The 17,748-nt window shown below is 48.2% G+C and overlaps 1 protein-coding gene across 1 annotated transcript in view; it reads right to left on the bottom strand.

The window, feature by feature from the left end:
- TRPM1 (transient receptor potential cation channel subfamily M member 1) overlaps nucleotides 1-13,411 on the bottom strand; it is a 69,592-nt gene extending 56,181 nt beyond the window's left edge. The window contains 1 exon segment of the mRNA XM_048519624.1: nucleotides 13,208-13,411. Coding sequence (XP_048375581.1) covers nucleotides 13,208-13,330 — 123 coding nt within the window. The 5' untranslated portion in view covers nucleotides 13,331-13,411.
- Between the last annotated feature and the right edge of the window lie 4,337 nt (nucleotides 13,412-17,748).

The raw sequence follows: 17,748 nt of genomic DNA, 5'->3' as shown, positions 1-17,748 counted from the left end.
TACACGCGCCTCGCCTAGCCGTGAAAACCATACAAAACGAAGCTGGAAACTTAGCCGACAGTCCTACCTGTCAATCCCTGGACATCTCTTATTTCAAAAGATGGTGGATCTCTAGCAGACCCAAATGAAGAGGAAGGCTTTGGGCTCGCCGTCGGCCATCGTTTGGACCACTAAGATCTTGGTCCCGTCTTCAGGCTTTTGGGTCTCTGAGCCTCTCCGGAACCCACGAGAACTATTGGCGAGTCCCACCCCATCAAGGGGAGAATCTCATATGACCAGCATGTGAGCTTCTCCTTTGTCCAGCCCGACCCCATGACTCCCTTTGAAGGTAATCCCTTTTACAAAAACCCCATGACCCATCTCTCTGCCCGGAGGGTGTTCCCAACTCGTGGTGGGAACGCGGCGCAGCAAATCTGCCCAGGGTCTCCGGCTTGCTAAACCTTCTTTCCCCCTCTCTCCAAACAAGGGGCTTAAAAGGGCTTGCGAGAATGCCTGTTTGGCAGAAACCGGGCGAGCCAGCAGGCCGGGACCTTCGTGTCTGAAGGACACCCTCTCTCTCTGATGGATGGAGCTTTCAACACTGCTTTGCATAATTGAAACAATTGGGCCTAATGGCGCTTTCAAGGGGTCCTCATTAGGTGTCCAGTGCCACATTCTTGGGGGAAAGGGGAAAAGGAGGTCATACGGCATTAATTATATCTAATGGTTTGAGAGCAAATCTGAAAAGAGGCCGGGGCGGCTGTGTTAAAAGCCATCTGTAGGACGCGCATCTGGGAACCTACGTGGCCTTTGACTTGGGTTCCGCTGCTCCAGTTTTTGAACGATTCATAGCCATTTGCTTGCGTGAGGTTGAAGGCGAAGCCAAGTAGTCCGAGAGACTGGTCAGTTCCTGGATAGGAGACTTTCCCCCTCCAAATCCCTCTCTTGTACTAAAGCAGTGGAGTAGCAGGGAGGCTTATCTGGGGAATTCAGATTAGCCTGTGCACTCCCACACACGCCAGCTGGGTGACCTTGGGCTAGTCACAGCTTCTCGGAGCTCTCTCATCCCCATCTACCTCACAGGGTGTTCGTTGTGAGGGGGGAAGGGCAAGGAGATTGTAAGCCCCTTTGAGTCTCCTGCAGGAGAGAAAGGGGGGATATAAATCCAAACTCTTCTTCTCTTCTTCTTCTAAACATTAGGAAGAACTTCTTGACTGGCTGTTGGACAGTGGAATTCACTCCCTCGGAGTGTGGTGGAGTCTCCTTCTTTGGAGGTTTTCAAACAGAGGCTGGATGAACATATGTCAGGAGTGCTTTGATTGTGCATTCTTGCATGGCAGGGGGTTGGACTTGATGGCCCTTGGGGGTCCCTTCCAGGACCAGGAGTCACGGATTCAAGGTGCAGGAACAGAGACTCCACCTAGCAGCAGCAGTGGCGTAGGAGGGTAAGAGCTCGTGTATCTAATCTGGAGGAACCGGGTTTGATTCCCCGCTCTGCCGCCTGAGCTGTGGAGGCTGATCTGGGGAATTCAGATTAGCCTGTGCACTCCCACACACGCCAGCTGGGTGACCTTGGGCTAGTCACAGCTTCTCAGAGCTCTCTCAGCCCACCTACCTCACAGGGTGTTTGTTGTGAGGGGGGAAGGGCAAGGAGATTGTCAGCCCCTTTGAGTCTCCTGCAGGAGAGAAAGGGGGGATATAAATCCAAACTCCTCCTCCTCCTCCTCCTCCTCTTCCTCTTCTTCTTCTTCTTCTTCTTCTTCTTCTTCTTCTTCTTCGTCAGTAATAATGAATGCAAAAATAATAGACTCTTGCAAGGTTGTTGTCAAAATAAAACAGGGCTGGAGGCAAAATGTAGCACCAAAAGTTTCTTGGAACAAGATGTAAAACTTAGAACAAATATCAATAAACTATCAAGCTATAACAGCGTGGGCAGGATTCGGAGCTCAGAGTTGTGAACTCTGGGGTGGAAATTCCTGCAGATTTGGGGGTGGGCCTGGGGGAGGGCGGGTTGGGAAAGGAAGGGGTCTGTATGAGCGCATGTAAAGTGCTGTCAACTTGCTTCCGACTTCCGGACACCTTATGAATTAATGACCTCCGAAACGTCCTATTATTGAGTGGATTCCACTCCACACATGCCAACCACACTTGCTAATTGCACCCTTAACCCTTGTTGACCAATGCAATATCCAGGTATTTCCCTGCCCAGAGCGGGCATCTCTAACTGATGCAGGATTTGGGCCTGGGGGGTCAAGAGAGGCAGGGGTCCTTCCAACACACCAGCCTGTGCGGGGGCGAAAAATCTGCATTTAAAACCCCACTGGGGTTCCTGATACCACGTCGCCAAATGAAAATACATCAAGAAGAAATGCTTGTACCGCCGTGTGCCCAGAAAGCCCTCGGCACGCACTCCGAGCGTGTTGTTTTTGGCCCAAAAGCAGAGGTGGGATCCAGCAGGTTCTCACCAGTTCCCAAGAGTGGGTTACTAATTATTTGTGTGTGCCGAGAGGGGGTTACTAATTGGGTCTGCTTCTCCATTAGAAATTCCATCAGGTCCAAAAATCACAAAGTCCTGTTGTTTCCTATGTGGCTGGTTAGCGAAGGTAGAAAACGGGATAATTCTCCCTGTTGGGCTGTTTTAAAAACATGTTTTAGAAATAGGGTCAAGTTCCTTGTTTAAGGAAAGTCTCCTTCTTTTGATTTCTAGAAACAAAATTAAGTATTGGAAAGTATTAAGTATTTGACAGGCAGTCAAATAGAGGAGAAGTAGTTGTTTCTGTTGGCAGTAGACGATAGGACTTGCTATAACGAGTTTAAATTATGGACAGAAAGATACCAGCTGGAAATTAGGAACTTTTTTTTACAGTAAGAGTTTTTTACAGTAACAGAGAAATTATTAATACCCCGCCCCCAGAATGCCTGGCCACGCCCCCGTCGTGCCCCGCCCAGCCCCATTGGCGCTACGCCACTGTTTGAATCCCACCACCATGGGAACCTGTTACTAAAATTTTTGGATCCCACCACTGCTGGGGGGTCAAGAGAGGCAGGGGTCCTTCCAACACACCCGCCTGTGCGGGGGCGAAAAATCTGCATTTAAAACCCCACTAGGGTTCCTGATACCACGTTGCCAAATGAAAAATACGTCAAGAAGAAATGTTTGTACTGCCGTGTGCCCAAAAAGCCCTCGGCACACACTCCGAGCGTGTTGTTTTTGGCCCCAAAGGAATGGTGAGAAAGGGCCCAGGCCTCTGCAAACTTCAGCCGGTTTGATTCGCAGGCTGAGCGAGCTCTTTAAAAGGATGGGAGCACAGTCAAAGCATCCAGAGGGCAGGAATGCCGGACTGAAACAACAGCTCTGAAAGACGGAGATGGGCGGAGAAGAGGCAGATGAAAGGGGACGCTAATTCAACGTGCTTCGCTGCACAGCTAAATTATACGAGCCATTTCACACTCACTTGCAGCTGACAACAGACCTCTGAAACGACACGTTTTCTTTGCAGGTTGCCTTGTTTTCCGTTTCCTTGCTGGCTTGCTCCCCCTATATTTCTACAAGCGGCCCACATGGCCGTCCCACTCCCCACTTTTACTCTAGCACTGCTAGGAGGTTTCAGAGGCAGCTTTGGAGGGGGCTGTGGAAACAGGAAGGTGGAGACAGAGTCGGAAAGGGTTCACTTAAAGCTGCCATCATCATAGAGTTGGAAGGGACCCCCAATGGCCATCAAGTCCAACCCCCTGCCATGCAAGAATGCACAATCAAAGCACTCCTGACAAATGTTCATCCAGCCTCTGTTTGAAAACCTCCAAAGAAGGAGACTCCACCACTCTCCGAGGCAGTGAAGTCCACTGTCGAACAGCCAGTCAAGAAGTTCTTCCTAATGTTTAGAAGAAGAAGAGAAGAAGAGTTTGGATTTATATCCCCCCTTTCTCTCCTGTAGGAGACTCAAAGGGGCTTACAATTTCCTTGCCCTTCCCCCCTCACAACAAACACCCTGTGAGGTAGGTGGGGCCAGTGGTGGGATCCAAAAATTTTAGTAACAGGTTCCCATGGTGGTGGGATTCAAACTGTGGCGTAGCGGCAATGGGGCTGGGTGGGGCACGATGGGGGCGTGGCCGGGCATTCTGGAGGCGGGGCATTCCTGGGCGGGGCTGTGGCAAGGACGCAGCCGCTGCGCCGGTCCTTGGGTGGGAAAGGAATGCACGCAGGCGAAGACTGCCACGCACGCCGGTGCACCTCCTGCTAGACTGCTTCAAGTTCTGCGCGCTACTGCTGAGGGGCGTAACTCAGGCAAAAATCACGTGGCAAAACCACCAATTAGTAACCCCCTCTCGGCACACACAAATAATTAGTCACCTACTCTCGGGAACCTGTGAGAACCTGCTGGATCCCACCTCTGGGTGGGGCTGAGAGAGCTCTGTAGAGCTGTGACTAGCCCAAGGTCACCCAGCTGGCTTGTGTGGGAGTGCACAGGCTAATCTGAATTCCCCAGAGAAGCCTCCACAGCTCAGGCGGCAGAGCTGGGAATCAAACCCGGTTCCTCCAGATTAGATACGTGAGCTCTTACCCTCCTACGCCACTGCTGCTGCTAGGTGGAGTCTCTGTTCCTTCCCCTTGAACCCATGACTCCTGGTCCTAGTCTCTGAGGCAGCAGAAAACAAGCTTGCTCCCTCTTCGACATGGCATCCCTTCAAATCTTTAAACCCTGTTTTGTTGACTCCTCAATTCAGCCTCTCTTTGTTTTGTTAAGTTCCCATTTCGGATGCTTTCCAATACTCTGATGCAGCCACATGTTTCAATAGCAGAAGAGGCAGGGCCCTTCAGAGGATACCCCTTCGGGGGGAAAAGGACCAGGGGGGCGGGGGGTTTGAAACCAGAGGGCGGTTTATTCAGAGAAGGGCATTAAAAATTGGATGACAATGTGCCAGAAATATGCTGGCTCATAGAGCACACCAGCGGCACTTCGCTAATCCCGGGCTGATCCGTGGAGAGATTTACAGAACGACCCGGCCAGAAGGAAGGCTGCTACGTGATTGGCAGGGCCGAGATAACTGGACGGAATGTCAGTAATTATGGGAAAATAGTCGGCTAGGGCAGGGCTGGCCTCAGCAAACCCTGCGGCGCGCCAGCGGCCGGGGCCAAGGGATTCTAGCAGTGCCCGCTGACCACTTCCTGCTCACTTGCTAGTGTTCTACCATTCGTGCCCCCAAGTGTATGAACCTCCCAGGGTCGGAAGAGGAAGAGGAAGAAGAAGAAGAAGAAGAAGAAGAAGAAGAAGAAGAGGAGGAGGAGGAGGAGTAGTAGTTTGGATTTATATCCCCCCTTTCTCTCCTGCAGGAAACTCAAAGGGGCTTACAATCTCCTTGCCCTTCCCCCCTCACAACAAACACTCTGTGAGGTGGGTGCGGCTGAGAGAGCTCCGAGAAGCTGTGACTAGCCCAAGGTCACCCAGCTGGCGTGTGTGGGAGTGCACAGGCTAATCTGAATTCCCCAGAGGAACCGGGTTTGATTCCCAGCTCTGCCGCCTGAGCTGTGGAGGCTTATCTGGGGAATTCAGATTAGCCTGTGCACTCCCACACACGCCAGGTGGGTGACCTTGGGCTAGTCACAGTTCTTCGGAGCTCTCTCAGCCCCACCCACCTCACAGGGTGCTTGTTGTGAGGGGGGAAGGGCAAGGAGATTGTAAGCCCCTTTGAGTCTCCTGCAGGAGAGAAAGGGGGGATATAAATCCACACTCCTCCTCCTCCCCCTCCTCCTCCTCCTCCTCCTCCTCCTCCTCCTCCTCCTCCTCTTCTTCTTCTTCTTCTTCTTCTTCTTCTTCTTCTTCTTCTTCTTCTTCTTAAGTAATAATAAATGCAATTTGCATGTTCTAGTTAAGAAGCTCCGCCAAAAACATTTTGAAGTTGAAAATCGTACTGCTGCTGAGCAAAATGTTAGGATCTCGGAGCTGAGCTGCAGCAATTTCAACGTGGATCTGACTAAGGGTGCTGTGACTCTCAAAAGCCCGTTAACGCAAGAATCTTGTTGGTCTCTAAGGTGCTACTGGACTCAAATATAACTGCTCCAGTGTGAACGCTCACCGGATTTAACATCAGGACCGAAACCGTCACTCGCCAGATTTTAATCTGACGCAGTACCTATGAAACGGGATCTCTCCCTCGCCTCGCTTCCAGGGTTTTTCTTTTGCCAAACCAGGGCTCGGAGAACAATTAGCCAAGCTCAGATTCATGAGAAAATGTATTCTGGCAGCGGCTGTCTAGATGAGTGACTTATACCTGGTTGCATGTTGCCACACAGTGGCTGAACAACGTAACACAACTTTTGGCCCACTGACTATAATTTGCAGCAGCTTCTGTCCAATGGAGGCTGGCTTGTTACACAGGGCCGCCAGTCTGGGCCACCCAGGTCTGGGCAAGAGGTGAACAGAGGGGATTTGCCATTGCCTGCCTCAGAGTTGGAAGGGATCCCCAAGGGCCATCCAGTCCCACCCCCTGCCATGCAGGAACACACAATCAAAGCACTCCCGACAGATGGCCATCCGGCCTCTCTTTCAAAACCTCCACCACACACCAAGGAGACTCCACCACACTCCGAGGCAGTGAATCCCACCGTCGAACAGCCCTGAGGGTCAGGAAGTTCTTCCTAATCTTTAGGTGGAATCTCTTTTCCGGTACTTTGAATCCCTTCCTCCTTGTCCTAGCCTCCGGAACAGAAGAAAACAAGCTTGCTCCCTCTTCAATATGTTGTCCCTTCAAATATTTACCAACTATCTTTAAGAGTGCAATGTCAACATTAGCCCAAATAAACTCAAAAATACACACGTTGCACTCTGGCTGTGTCTAATCTTATATATTAATCTTATATATAATTGAACAACTCAACATTTCTATTTGTATTTACATTTCCTTATTTCTCTAACAAGGTTCTTAAAAATACAGCATAAGTCTTCCAACTCTTATAACTAAACATAAATAATCACTTAGTCCATTCAATTCTCTATTCAGAAACAAAACTTCAGTTCCATATAGTCCATGTATCAATTCTGTAGGTTCTACATAGAAACATCTCGCGCGTATAGAACGTTTTTCGTGCGTCTTCCTCAGTATGCCAGTATGTTCAAACAACTTCCATCAGTTCTTTGAGGCTTCTAATGGGTATATCTGAAATTAAAATTACCCAGATACATATATACTGAAAGTTCTTCCTAATGTTTAGGTGGAATCTCTTTTCCGGTACTTTGAATCCCTTCCTCCTTGTCTAGTCTCTGGAACAGAAGAAAACAAGCTTGCTCCCTCTTCAATATGATGTCCCTTCAAATATTTAAACATGGCTATCATGTCACCCCTAAACCTTCTCTTCTCCAGACTAAACATACCCAGTTCTTTAAGTCTGTCCTAGTTGGGCATGGATTACAGACCTTTTCCCGTTTGGCTGCCCTTCTCTGGACCCACCTTGTCAATATCCATCTTGAATTGCAGTGCCCAGAACTGGACACAGAATTCCAGGTGGGGTCTGACCAATGCAGAATAGAGAGGTACTGTTACATCCCTCGATCTAGACCAGGGGTCTGCCACCTGCGGCTCTCCAGATGTTCATGGACTACAAATCCCATCAGCCCCTGCCAGCGTAGCCAATTGGAGAGCCGCAGGTTGCAGACCCCTGATCTAAACTCTATACCAGTGGTGGCGAACCTTTTCGAGACCGAGTGCCCAAATTGCAACCCAAAACCCACCTATTTATTGCAAAATGCCAACGCGGCAATTTAACCTGAATGCTGAGGTTTTACTTTAGAAAAACGGTTGGCTACGAGGTGTGCGTTACTCAGGAGTAAGCTTGGCGGTAGTAGGTGGCTTTGCTTTGAAGCAACCGTGAAACGCTTCCAACGGGTGAATCACGACCCTAGGAGGGTTTACTCAGAAGCAAGCCCCATTGCCAGCAACCGAGCTTACTTCCTGGTAAAGGATCACGCTTTTGTTCTTTGCATGAAAACCAGCGCTTACCAGGGTTACCTACACTGCTTCCCCAAAACTAGGTTTTAGGTTTAATGCTAATAATTGAACCCAGCGGCCCAGACTAGCCTAGATTTGTGCTGCGGGGGCACTCTGTTTGCGCGTAGCCACAGAGAGGGCTCTGAGTGCCACCTCTGGCACCCGTGCCATAGGTTCGCCACCACTGCTCTATATGCCTATTGATGCAGCCCAGAATTGCATTGGCTTTCTTGGCTGCTGCACAACACTGCTGGCTCTTGTTCAGTTTCTGGTCTACTAACTCCCAGATCCTTTTCACATGTAATGTGTCTCTCATCCTGTATCTGCGCATTTCATTTTTTTCTGCCTAAGTGTAATACCTTACATTGATCTCTGTTGGAATTCATTGTGTTAGTTTTGGCCCAGCTTTCTAGTCTGTCCAGGTCAGACTGAGTTCTGACCCCGTCCTCTGGAGCATTCGCTACCCCTCCTAATTTAATGTCATCTGCAAATCTGATTAGCATTATGAACATATTGACCGTGGCCTTTCTTGGTGGTCTCTTGGTGGAGCAGCAGTGGCGTAGCAGGTTAAGAGCTTGTGTATCTAATCTTGAGGAACCGGGTTTGATTCCCAGCTCTGCCGCCTGAGCTGTGGAGGCTTCTCTGGGGAATTCAGATTAGCCTGTGCACTCCCACACACACCAGCTGGGTGACCTTGGGCTAGTCACAGTTCTTCGGAGCTCTCTCAGCCCCACCTACCTCACAGGGTGTTTGTTGTGAGGGGGGAAGGGCAAGGAGATTGTCAGCCCCTTTGAGTCTCCTCTGTAGTCTGGTAAATTCTAATCTTGACAACCGGGTTTGATCCCCCACTCCGCCACACAAGTGGCGGACTCTAATCTGGTGAACTGGATTTGTTTCCCCGCTCCTGCACTTGACGCCTGCTGGGTGACCTTGAGCTAGTTTACAGTTCTCTCAGAACTCTCTCAGCCTCACCTGCCCCAAAGGATTTCTGTAGTGGGAAGAGGAAGGGAAAGAAGTTTGTAAGCCACCTTGAGTCTCCTTACAGAAGAGAAAGGTGGGATATAAATCCAAACTCCTCCCCGTCCTCGTCGTCCTCGTCGTCATCCTCGTCGTCATCCTCGTCGTCATCCTCGTCGTCTTCTTCTTCTTCTTCTTCTTCTTCTTCTTCTTCTTCTTCTTCTTCTTCTTCTTCTTCTTCTTCTTCTTCTTCTTCTTCTTCTTCTTCTTCTTCTTCTTCTTCTTCTTCTTGGTGGTCTCCCGGTTGTAATTTCAGGTCTGAATACAGTGGGGATGGGGGTGGGTGGGGGGTGGACCATCTAACTGGCAAATGGACAAAGCTTAGTAACTTCTGCTGACTTCCAAAGGTACAAGCGGAGGGATTTTTTTTTATCCATATAGCTATTAATCACATGAAAGCAGATATTGCAAGATATTAATCCAGACCAGCTGTTACATCATTGACAACGCTATTATCAGAGATTAATCTTCCGTCCAGGAAAAAAAAAGGCTGTCTTTTCATGCCGTTTCTCAGCAAAGGTTCAAAATGGCTCCTTCAGCGCCTTTCCTTTGGGAGAAGGCGAGGGAAACGCTGGGGAAATCGGAGGACGCGAAAAGAAGGGCCCACAGCTCAGCGGCTGAATAAATCCTTTGCACATGGGAGATGCCCGTCTCTCTCTCATCTTTCTCAGCCCGGCAGCAAAAGAAAACATTTCTCTGTCGGACATTTTGGGAATCCACTAAGCCAAAACAGGTTTGAATGGATCAAGAGCTTCTTCCGTTTGTGTGATTTTGAGAGGTTCAGTGCTGCTATAAGAGACGGAAAGGACTGAACGAGAGATGAGGATAGCCGCTTTACTGCTTCAAAGTACACTCTAGGACAGTGGTGGCGAACCTATGGTACGGGTGCCAGAAGGGGCACTCAGAGCCCTCTCTGTGGGCACACACAAACAGAGCCCCCCCTCACCCCACCCCCACACATCTAGGCTGGCCTGGGTCGCTGGGCTCGATTATTAGCATTAAACCTAAGGACCTAGTTTTGGGGAAGCAGTGTAGGTAACCCTGATAAGCGCTGGTTTTCATGCAAAGAACTAAAGTGTGATCCTTTACCAGGAAGTAAGCTCGGTTGCTGGCAATGGGGCTTGCTTCTGAGTAAACCTTCCTAGGGTCATGATTCACCCGTTGGAAGAGTTGCATGGTTGCTTCAACGCGAAGCCACCGACTACCACCAAGCTTACTCCCGAGTAACGCATGCCTCAGAGCCAACCATTTTTTCGAAACTAAAACCTCAGTATTCAGGTTAAATTGCCGAATTGGCCCTTTGCGATAAATAAGCGGGTTTTGGGTTGCAATTTGGGCACTCGGTCTCGAAAAGGTTTGCCATCACTGCTCTAGGAAGAACACCTAGGACAGTGGTTCTCAACCTGTGGGTCACGACCCCTTTGGGGGGGTCAAACGACCCTTTCACAGGGGTCACCTAAGACTCTCTGCATCAGTGTTCTCCATCTGTAAAATGGATAAATGTTAGGGTTGGGGGTCACCACAACATGAGGAACTGTATTAAAGGGTTGCGGCATTAGGAAGGTTGAGAACCGCTGACCGAGAAGATGAAGAGTTTGGGTTTAAACCTCACCTTTCTCTCCTGTAAGGAGTCTCAGAGCAGCTTACAAGTTCCTCTCCCCACAACAGACACCTTGTGAGGCAGGTGGGGTTGAAAGAGTTTGGCGAGGGTCGTGACTAGCCCGAAGTCACCCAGCAGGCGTCATGTGTAGGAGCCGGGAAACAAATCCGGTTGATCAGATAAGAGCCTGCCACTCCTGTGGAGGAGTGGGGAATCGAACCTGGTTCTCTGGGTTAGAACCTGCCACTCTTCCCCTCTACACCATGCTAGCAAACCCGTCGAAGTACTAACCATAAGAACATAAGAACATAAGAACAAGCCAGCTGGATCAGACCAGAGTCCATCTAGTCCAGCATTCTGCTACTCGCAGTGGCCCACCAGGTGCCTTTGGGAGCTCACATGCTGGATGTGAAAGCAATGGCCTTCTGCGGCTGTTGCTCCCGAGCACCTGGTCTGCTAAGGCATTTGCAATCTCAGATCACAGAGGATCAAGATTGGTAGCCATAAATCGACTTCTCCTCCATAAATCTGTCCAAGCCCTTTTTAAAGCTATCCAGGTGAGTGGCCATCACCACCTCCTGTGGCAGCATCTTCCAAACACCAATCACACGTTGCGTGAAGAAGTGTTTCCTTTTATTAGTCCTAATTCTTCCCCCCAGCATTTTCAATGAATGCCTCCTGGTTCTAGTATTGTGAGAAAGAGAGAAAAATTTCTTTCTGTCAACATTTTTTACCCCATGCATAATTTTATAGATTTCAATCCTATCCCCCCTCAGATGTCTCCTCTCCAAACTAAAGAGTCCCAAACGCTGCAGCCTCTCCTCATAGGGAAGGTGCTCCAGTCCCTCAATCATCCTCGTTGCCCTTCTCTGCACTTTTTCTATCTCTTCAATATCCTTTTTGAGATGTGGCGACCAGAACTGAATACAGTACTCCAAGTGCGGTCGCACCACGGCTTTATATAAGGGCATGACAATCTTTGCAGTTTTATTCTCAATTCCTTTCCTAATTATCCCCAGCGTAGAGTTTGCCTTTTTCACAGCTGCCATGCATTGAGTTGACATTCCCATGGAACTATCAACTAAAACGCCCAAATCCCTTTCCTGGTCTGTGACTGATAGCACTGACCCCTGTAGCGTGTATGTGAAGTTTGGATTTTTTGCCCCTATGTGCATCAACCAAGGCCACTGCTGCTAAGAATCCAAGATCCAATCTAGCCCAGCTAACTTGGGTCAGAGCTACAATCAAGTGTTGACGTACTGCAACCATAGCAACCTCGTAGGATTTTGAAAGCAAGAGATGGAGAAAGTTGGTTTGCCATCGCCTGCTTTCATAAGAAGGCCATGGAGTTCCTTGAGAGTCTCCCATCCAAGCGCTAACTAGGACCGATGCTGCTTAGTTTCCAAGATCGGACAAGAGCTGGGCATCTAGATCAGGACAAGAGATCTTCAGGGTTAGTTTGCCTTTGCTTTCCTCTGCATAGCCACCCTGGACGTTCTTGTTGGTCTACCCTCCAAGAATCATAGAGTTGGAAGGGACCCCGAGGGCCATCAAATCCAACCAACCCCCTGCCATGCAGGAACACACAGTCAAAGCACGCCTGTCAGGTGGCCATCCAGCCTCTCTTAAAAAACCCCCAAGGCAGGAGACTCTACCACACTCCGTGGTAGTGCATTCCACTATCCAACAGCCCTGACTGTCAGGAAGTTCTTCCTGATGTTTAGGTGGAATCTCTTCACCTTGAACCCATTATAAATAAATTACTCCTGGTCCTGGTCTCTGGAGCAGCAGAAAACAAGCTTGCTCCCTCACCAGCATGACATCCCTTCAAAGATCTAAACATGGCCATCATGTCACCTCTTAACTTTCCCTTCACCAAACTAAACATCCCCAGCTCCCTGAGTCTCTCCTCATAGGGCATGGATTCCAGACCTTTGACCATTTTGGTCACCTTCCTCTGGACCCGTTCCAGCTTGTTCATGTCCTTCCTGAATTGCGGTGCCCAGAACTGCACACAGTATTCCAGCTGAGGTCTAACCCATGCAGAACAGAGGTACAATTACATCCCCTCCATCTGGACACTATGCTCCTACTGATACAGCCTGGAATCACATTGGCTTTCTTGGAAAAGAACTAACCAGGGATGACCCTGCATCACTTCCAAGATCTGGTGAGACGGGGTTAGCCGGGCCACCGAGGTCAGGGCTTCCTAATAATAGGGGGAAGCAAATCAGAGAGCAAACTGGGAGGACTCTTTGACAGTCCGGTCCAGAGAGCAAACTAGGAGGACTCTTTGACAGTCGGGTCCAGGGTTCAGGCTCGGTTGGACGGCTTCGAGCAAACGACAAACTTCCCGGGCTTAAGAAGAACATAAGAACATAAGAACAAGCCAGCTGGATCAGACCAGAGTCCATCTAGTCCAGCTCTCTGCTACTCGCAGTGGCCCACCAGGTGCCTTTGGGAGCTCACAGGCAGGAGGTGAAAGCAAGGGCCTTAGAACATAAGAACGAGCCTGCTGGATCAGACCAGAGTCCATCTAGTCCAGCACTCTGCTACTCGCAGTGGCCCACCAGGTGCCTTTGGGAGCTCACCTGCAGGATGTGAAAGCAAGGGCCTTCTGTGGCTTACCTTCTGCGACCCAGACGCCGAACCCTTCAGCGACGCGCGTTTGAAAGAGCCGCTCATCCTCCTAAGGGAGCCGCTGAGCTTCCTCCCTCTTCCTTTTTTGGGTCCTGCCCCCTTGCCCTCCATGACACCCGGACGACACCTACATATTCCAAACCCAGTCTGTGGGAGCCAAGGACCAGTCAACGGGTGCCAGAGAGCGCACCGAAACAGGCACCCGCGCAGTTGGAGCCCGAAGACATGCCTGTCTCGGCTGGAAGGGTGCTCGTGCCAGAAAGCAGAGCGATCCAGGCTAGGGGAATGGGGGAAATGCGAGCAAACGAGCTGGCAACCACTCCCCGCTCCCCCCCCCCCCCCCGCCGATCCGACCCCCCAGCGTCTGTATAATCAGGCTTAATGCACATGGCTCCTGCAGGCGACGGTTTCTAATGGACAGAGATTTAATAAATGGTGATTGAAGGTAAATCTACTTTAGGGAACAGCAGACCCGAAAGGTTTTTTTTATTCACATAAAGCACAGAGCCGTCAGATGGAAAGCAGCCGCAGCCTGCCAAACAGAAACACCCGGGGAAATAGCAGATGGCTCGCAGAGGGCGAGGAGCTTGGCCGGAGTCTCATGGTGGGCGAAGGTGTGGGTGAAGGTCCCATAGATGGAAGTATAAAGTATAAAGACAGCCAATAGCAGATTAAAATGACGTTTCTGCAGTAACAACCCCCGCAGGGTTGGTTTTATTCTCTCTCATACATACTTTTCTTTCCCATTTTTATATACATATCTATATCTATCTATATCAATCTATATCTAGATCTATCTAGATCTATCTAGATCTATCTATCCATCCATCCATCCATCCATCCATCCATCCATCCATCCATCCATCTAGATAGATAGATAGATAGATATGGAGATAGATAGATAGATAGATAGATGAGAGAGAGAGAGAGAGAGATACATAGATACATAGATACATAGATACATAGATACATAGTTACATAGACAGATAGATGATAGATAGATAGATGATAGATAGATAGATAGATAGATAGATAGACAGACAGACAGACAGACAGACAGACAGACAGACAGACAGACAGACAGACAGACAGACAGTCAGACAGACAGACAGATAGATGATAGATAGATAGATAGATAGATAGATAGATAGATAGATAGATAGATAGATAGATAGATAGATAGATAGATAGATAGATAGATAGATAGATAGATAGATAGATAGATAGATAGATAGATAGATAGATAGATAGATATAGACACACACACGCAGTGAAACCTCGGTTTTTGTTGGTAATCCGTCCGAAAAGAATCGATGAAAACCGAAACCGATCAAAACCGAGGCAAACTTTCCCATAGGAATCAATGTCAGCCCAATTAATCCATTCTAGGCACTCCAAAAAAACATACCAAGCACACATTTTGGTGAATAAACCTAGTGTTTAATGCTGAAAATAGTAACAAACAATAACACTAGGACCAGCTTCAGAGCCAGTGGACCAATGTCGCACCAGAAAGCTGTCCAAGGAGGTCTGTTTCTGACACCTCTTTAAGATTTGTCTGAAATGGGGCAAGACATTGTCATTGAACAAGCTGCAGACATGGCCTGAAACAGCTTTGTCCGGTTGATTTTTGTCCACGAACCCCTGCACCTGACTGCAAATCGATGAAAACCGAGGCAAATCGATGAAAACCGAGACAAAATTTTCACAGAAAAAATCGATGAAAACCGAAACCGATGGAAACCGAAGGCAACGAAAACCGAGGTTCTACTGTATCGTGAGCCCCCCGCCATATTTATATCATCTCCAGCAGGGCCTTTATATTGGTTTCATCTTTGGCACTGCCGGCCCCTCCCGGCTTTAAGGTCGGCCTTAAGATCGGGCGCCGCCAACATGGGTTTTTAGATTGTTGTTGTTGGAACTGTTATGCTGCTACCGAATTTTAAGAGTTTTGGATGTGTTTTTAAGTATTTACTACTGCTTAACTGTTATTGTGAACCGCCTAGAGCCCTTCGGGGATAAGGCGGTCTATGAAATTTAAAGCAATAAAATAAATAAATAAATATTTTAAAAAATCCTGTAAGTTTATGTGACTGCTGCGTTTGGCTCCACCTCCTGGGGCCGCCATTTTGTGTCTGCAACCATTCTCCCGTGTTCGAATCTCAAAGGTCCCCACGGGCGCCAAAAGGTTGGGGATCTCTGCATTCACAGGGACATTCAGAAGCGATAGCCCAATCTCATGAGCTCAGGGTGGGTAACAGCAGCATTATGGCCTAAAGCAGTGGTGGCGAACCTTTGGCACTCCAGATGTTATGGGCTACAATTCCCATCAGCCCCTGCCAGCATGGCCAATTGGCAGAGGCTGATGGGAATTGTAGTCCATAACATCTGGAGTGCCAAAGGTTCGCCACCACGGGACTAGAACCTACAATTAATATTTTGCTGGTCACTATGGTCCCATTTGGAGTGCCGTGTAGAGTTCTGGCAGCCGAATTTAAAATAAAATTGGACTTAAAAGAAGTGCAGAAGAGAGCAGCTAAGGTAATTCAGGGGCTGGAACACCTTTACGATGAGGAAAAGGTGGTATCAAAAGAATAAAAATGGCATGGAGTATTGCAGCAACAGAAAGACGGGGTAGAAAGGAACAAACAAAATCCCTTGTGAGATTTCAGAAATAATTCAGGCAGCCTCCACAGATGAAATATATATAGCAGCCAAGACCATATGGGCGGAATACACAAAATACTTTGGCAGGGGGAGAATTAGGATTAATCTCTATGTTAATTTCTCAGACTTCATCCCGCTGGTATTTTCACAGAATTCTGATCATCTTTTTCTCCCAATTTATAACTTATTATTTTTGAATATGGTAGACACTGAGGGGGGGGGGGGGGATGGCTATTTTACTGGCAGCTGCTAAATGACAAACCTCGAAAATACATCAGATAACCTAAAGAAAAAAAATACACCTGCATGGATTTTGAGGTGGAAAGGCATTTTTCTGTACGACCTGTTGTCTGTTTTGTTGCAGCCAACCATTCTACAGGGTGGGAAGCCATTTAAATGCGATATGGTCACACGCTGTTGGAGATGTTCTTGGTTCCATTTTCTCCTAATGGAAGAAAACGGACTCTTTGGCCCGCACGTGCAGAAGAATGAGGATGATGGAGGGACTGGAGCACCTTCCTTATGAGGAGAGGCTGCAGCGTTTGGGACTCTTTAGTTTGGAGAGGAGACGTCTGAGGGGGGATAGGATTGAAGTCCATAAAATTATGCATGGGTTAGAAAATGTTGACAGAGAGAAATTTTTCTCTCTTTCTCACAATACTAGAACCAGGGGGCATCCATTGAAAATGCTGGGGGGAAGAATTAGGACTAATCAAAGGAAACATTTCTTCACACAATGTGTGATTGGTGTTTGGAAGATGCTGCCACAGGAGGTGGTGATGGCCACTAAACTGGATAGCTTTAAAAAGGGCTTGGACAGATTTATGGAGGAGAAGTCGATCTATGGCTACCAATCTTGATCCTCCTTGATCTCAGATTGCAAATGCCTTAGCAGACCAGGTGCTCAGGAGCAGCAGCAGCAGCAGAAGGCCCTTGCTTTCACATCCTGCCTGTGAGCTCCCAAAGGCACCTGGTGGGCCACTGCGAGTAGCAGAGTGCTGGACTAGATGGACTCTGGTCTGATCCAGCAGGCTAGTTCTTATGTTCTTATGTTCGTATGTTCTTAAGAATGCACTTTCAATCCACTTTCACAATTGTTTGCAAGTGGATTTTGCTATTCTGCACTGTAAAACCCAGCTGCAAATTGTATTGATCGCTGTTTTAATGGTTTTAATAGATTTTATTACATGTAATAATTGTTTATTTTGTTATAAACTGTATATATGTTGATGTTATTGCGCACCGCCCAGAGCCCCTTGGGGATGGCGCGGTCTACAAATCTAATCAATCAATCAATCAATCAATCAATCAATCAATCAATCAATCAAGTGCACTGAAACTGAATTGAAAGTACATTATTCTGCATGTGCGGAAGGGGCCTTTTAGAAACACCCTGTGACTATTTTTCCTCTAGGAATCCCTCCACTCCTTCTAAGATTACTTAATTTTTAAATTTATAAAATAATAATGTATTAATTTAATTTGTAAAACAGTGATTCAGAGCCTGCGTTGCCGTTAAAGTATTACATGAGTAGGTATGACGAAGGCTTTCGTTGAAAACCCTATTCTGCCTTTTAAAAAGGCCCGTGGATTTAGCCCTTTGGTTTCAGAACCCCAGAGCCCCCTGCTGGGTGTTTGGTAACAGTATTCCTCACTTCGGATAAAATTTAATTGCATTTACTCCTCCTTTTCTAGCTTAGCTCCACAAGGCAGTGGTGGGATCCAAAAATTTTAGTAACAGGTTTCCATGGTGGTGGGATTCAAACAGTGGCGTAGCGCCAATGGGGCTGGGCGGGGCACGACTGGGGCGTGGCCGGGCATTCCAGGGGCGGGGCGTTAATAATTTCTCTGTTACTGTAAAA

This window comes from Sphaerodactylus townsendi, linkage group LG17 (assembly GCF_021028975.2).
Source record: "Sphaerodactylus townsendi isolate TG3544 linkage group LG17, MPM_Stown_v2.3, whole genome shotgun sequence".
NCBI lineage: Eukaryota > Metazoa > Chordata > Lepidosauria > Squamata > Sphaerodactylidae > Sphaerodactylus > Sphaerodactylus townsendi.
The sequence above is the reverse complement of the archived record's forward strand: the minus strand, read 5'-3'. Positions and strand labels throughout refer to the sequence as shown.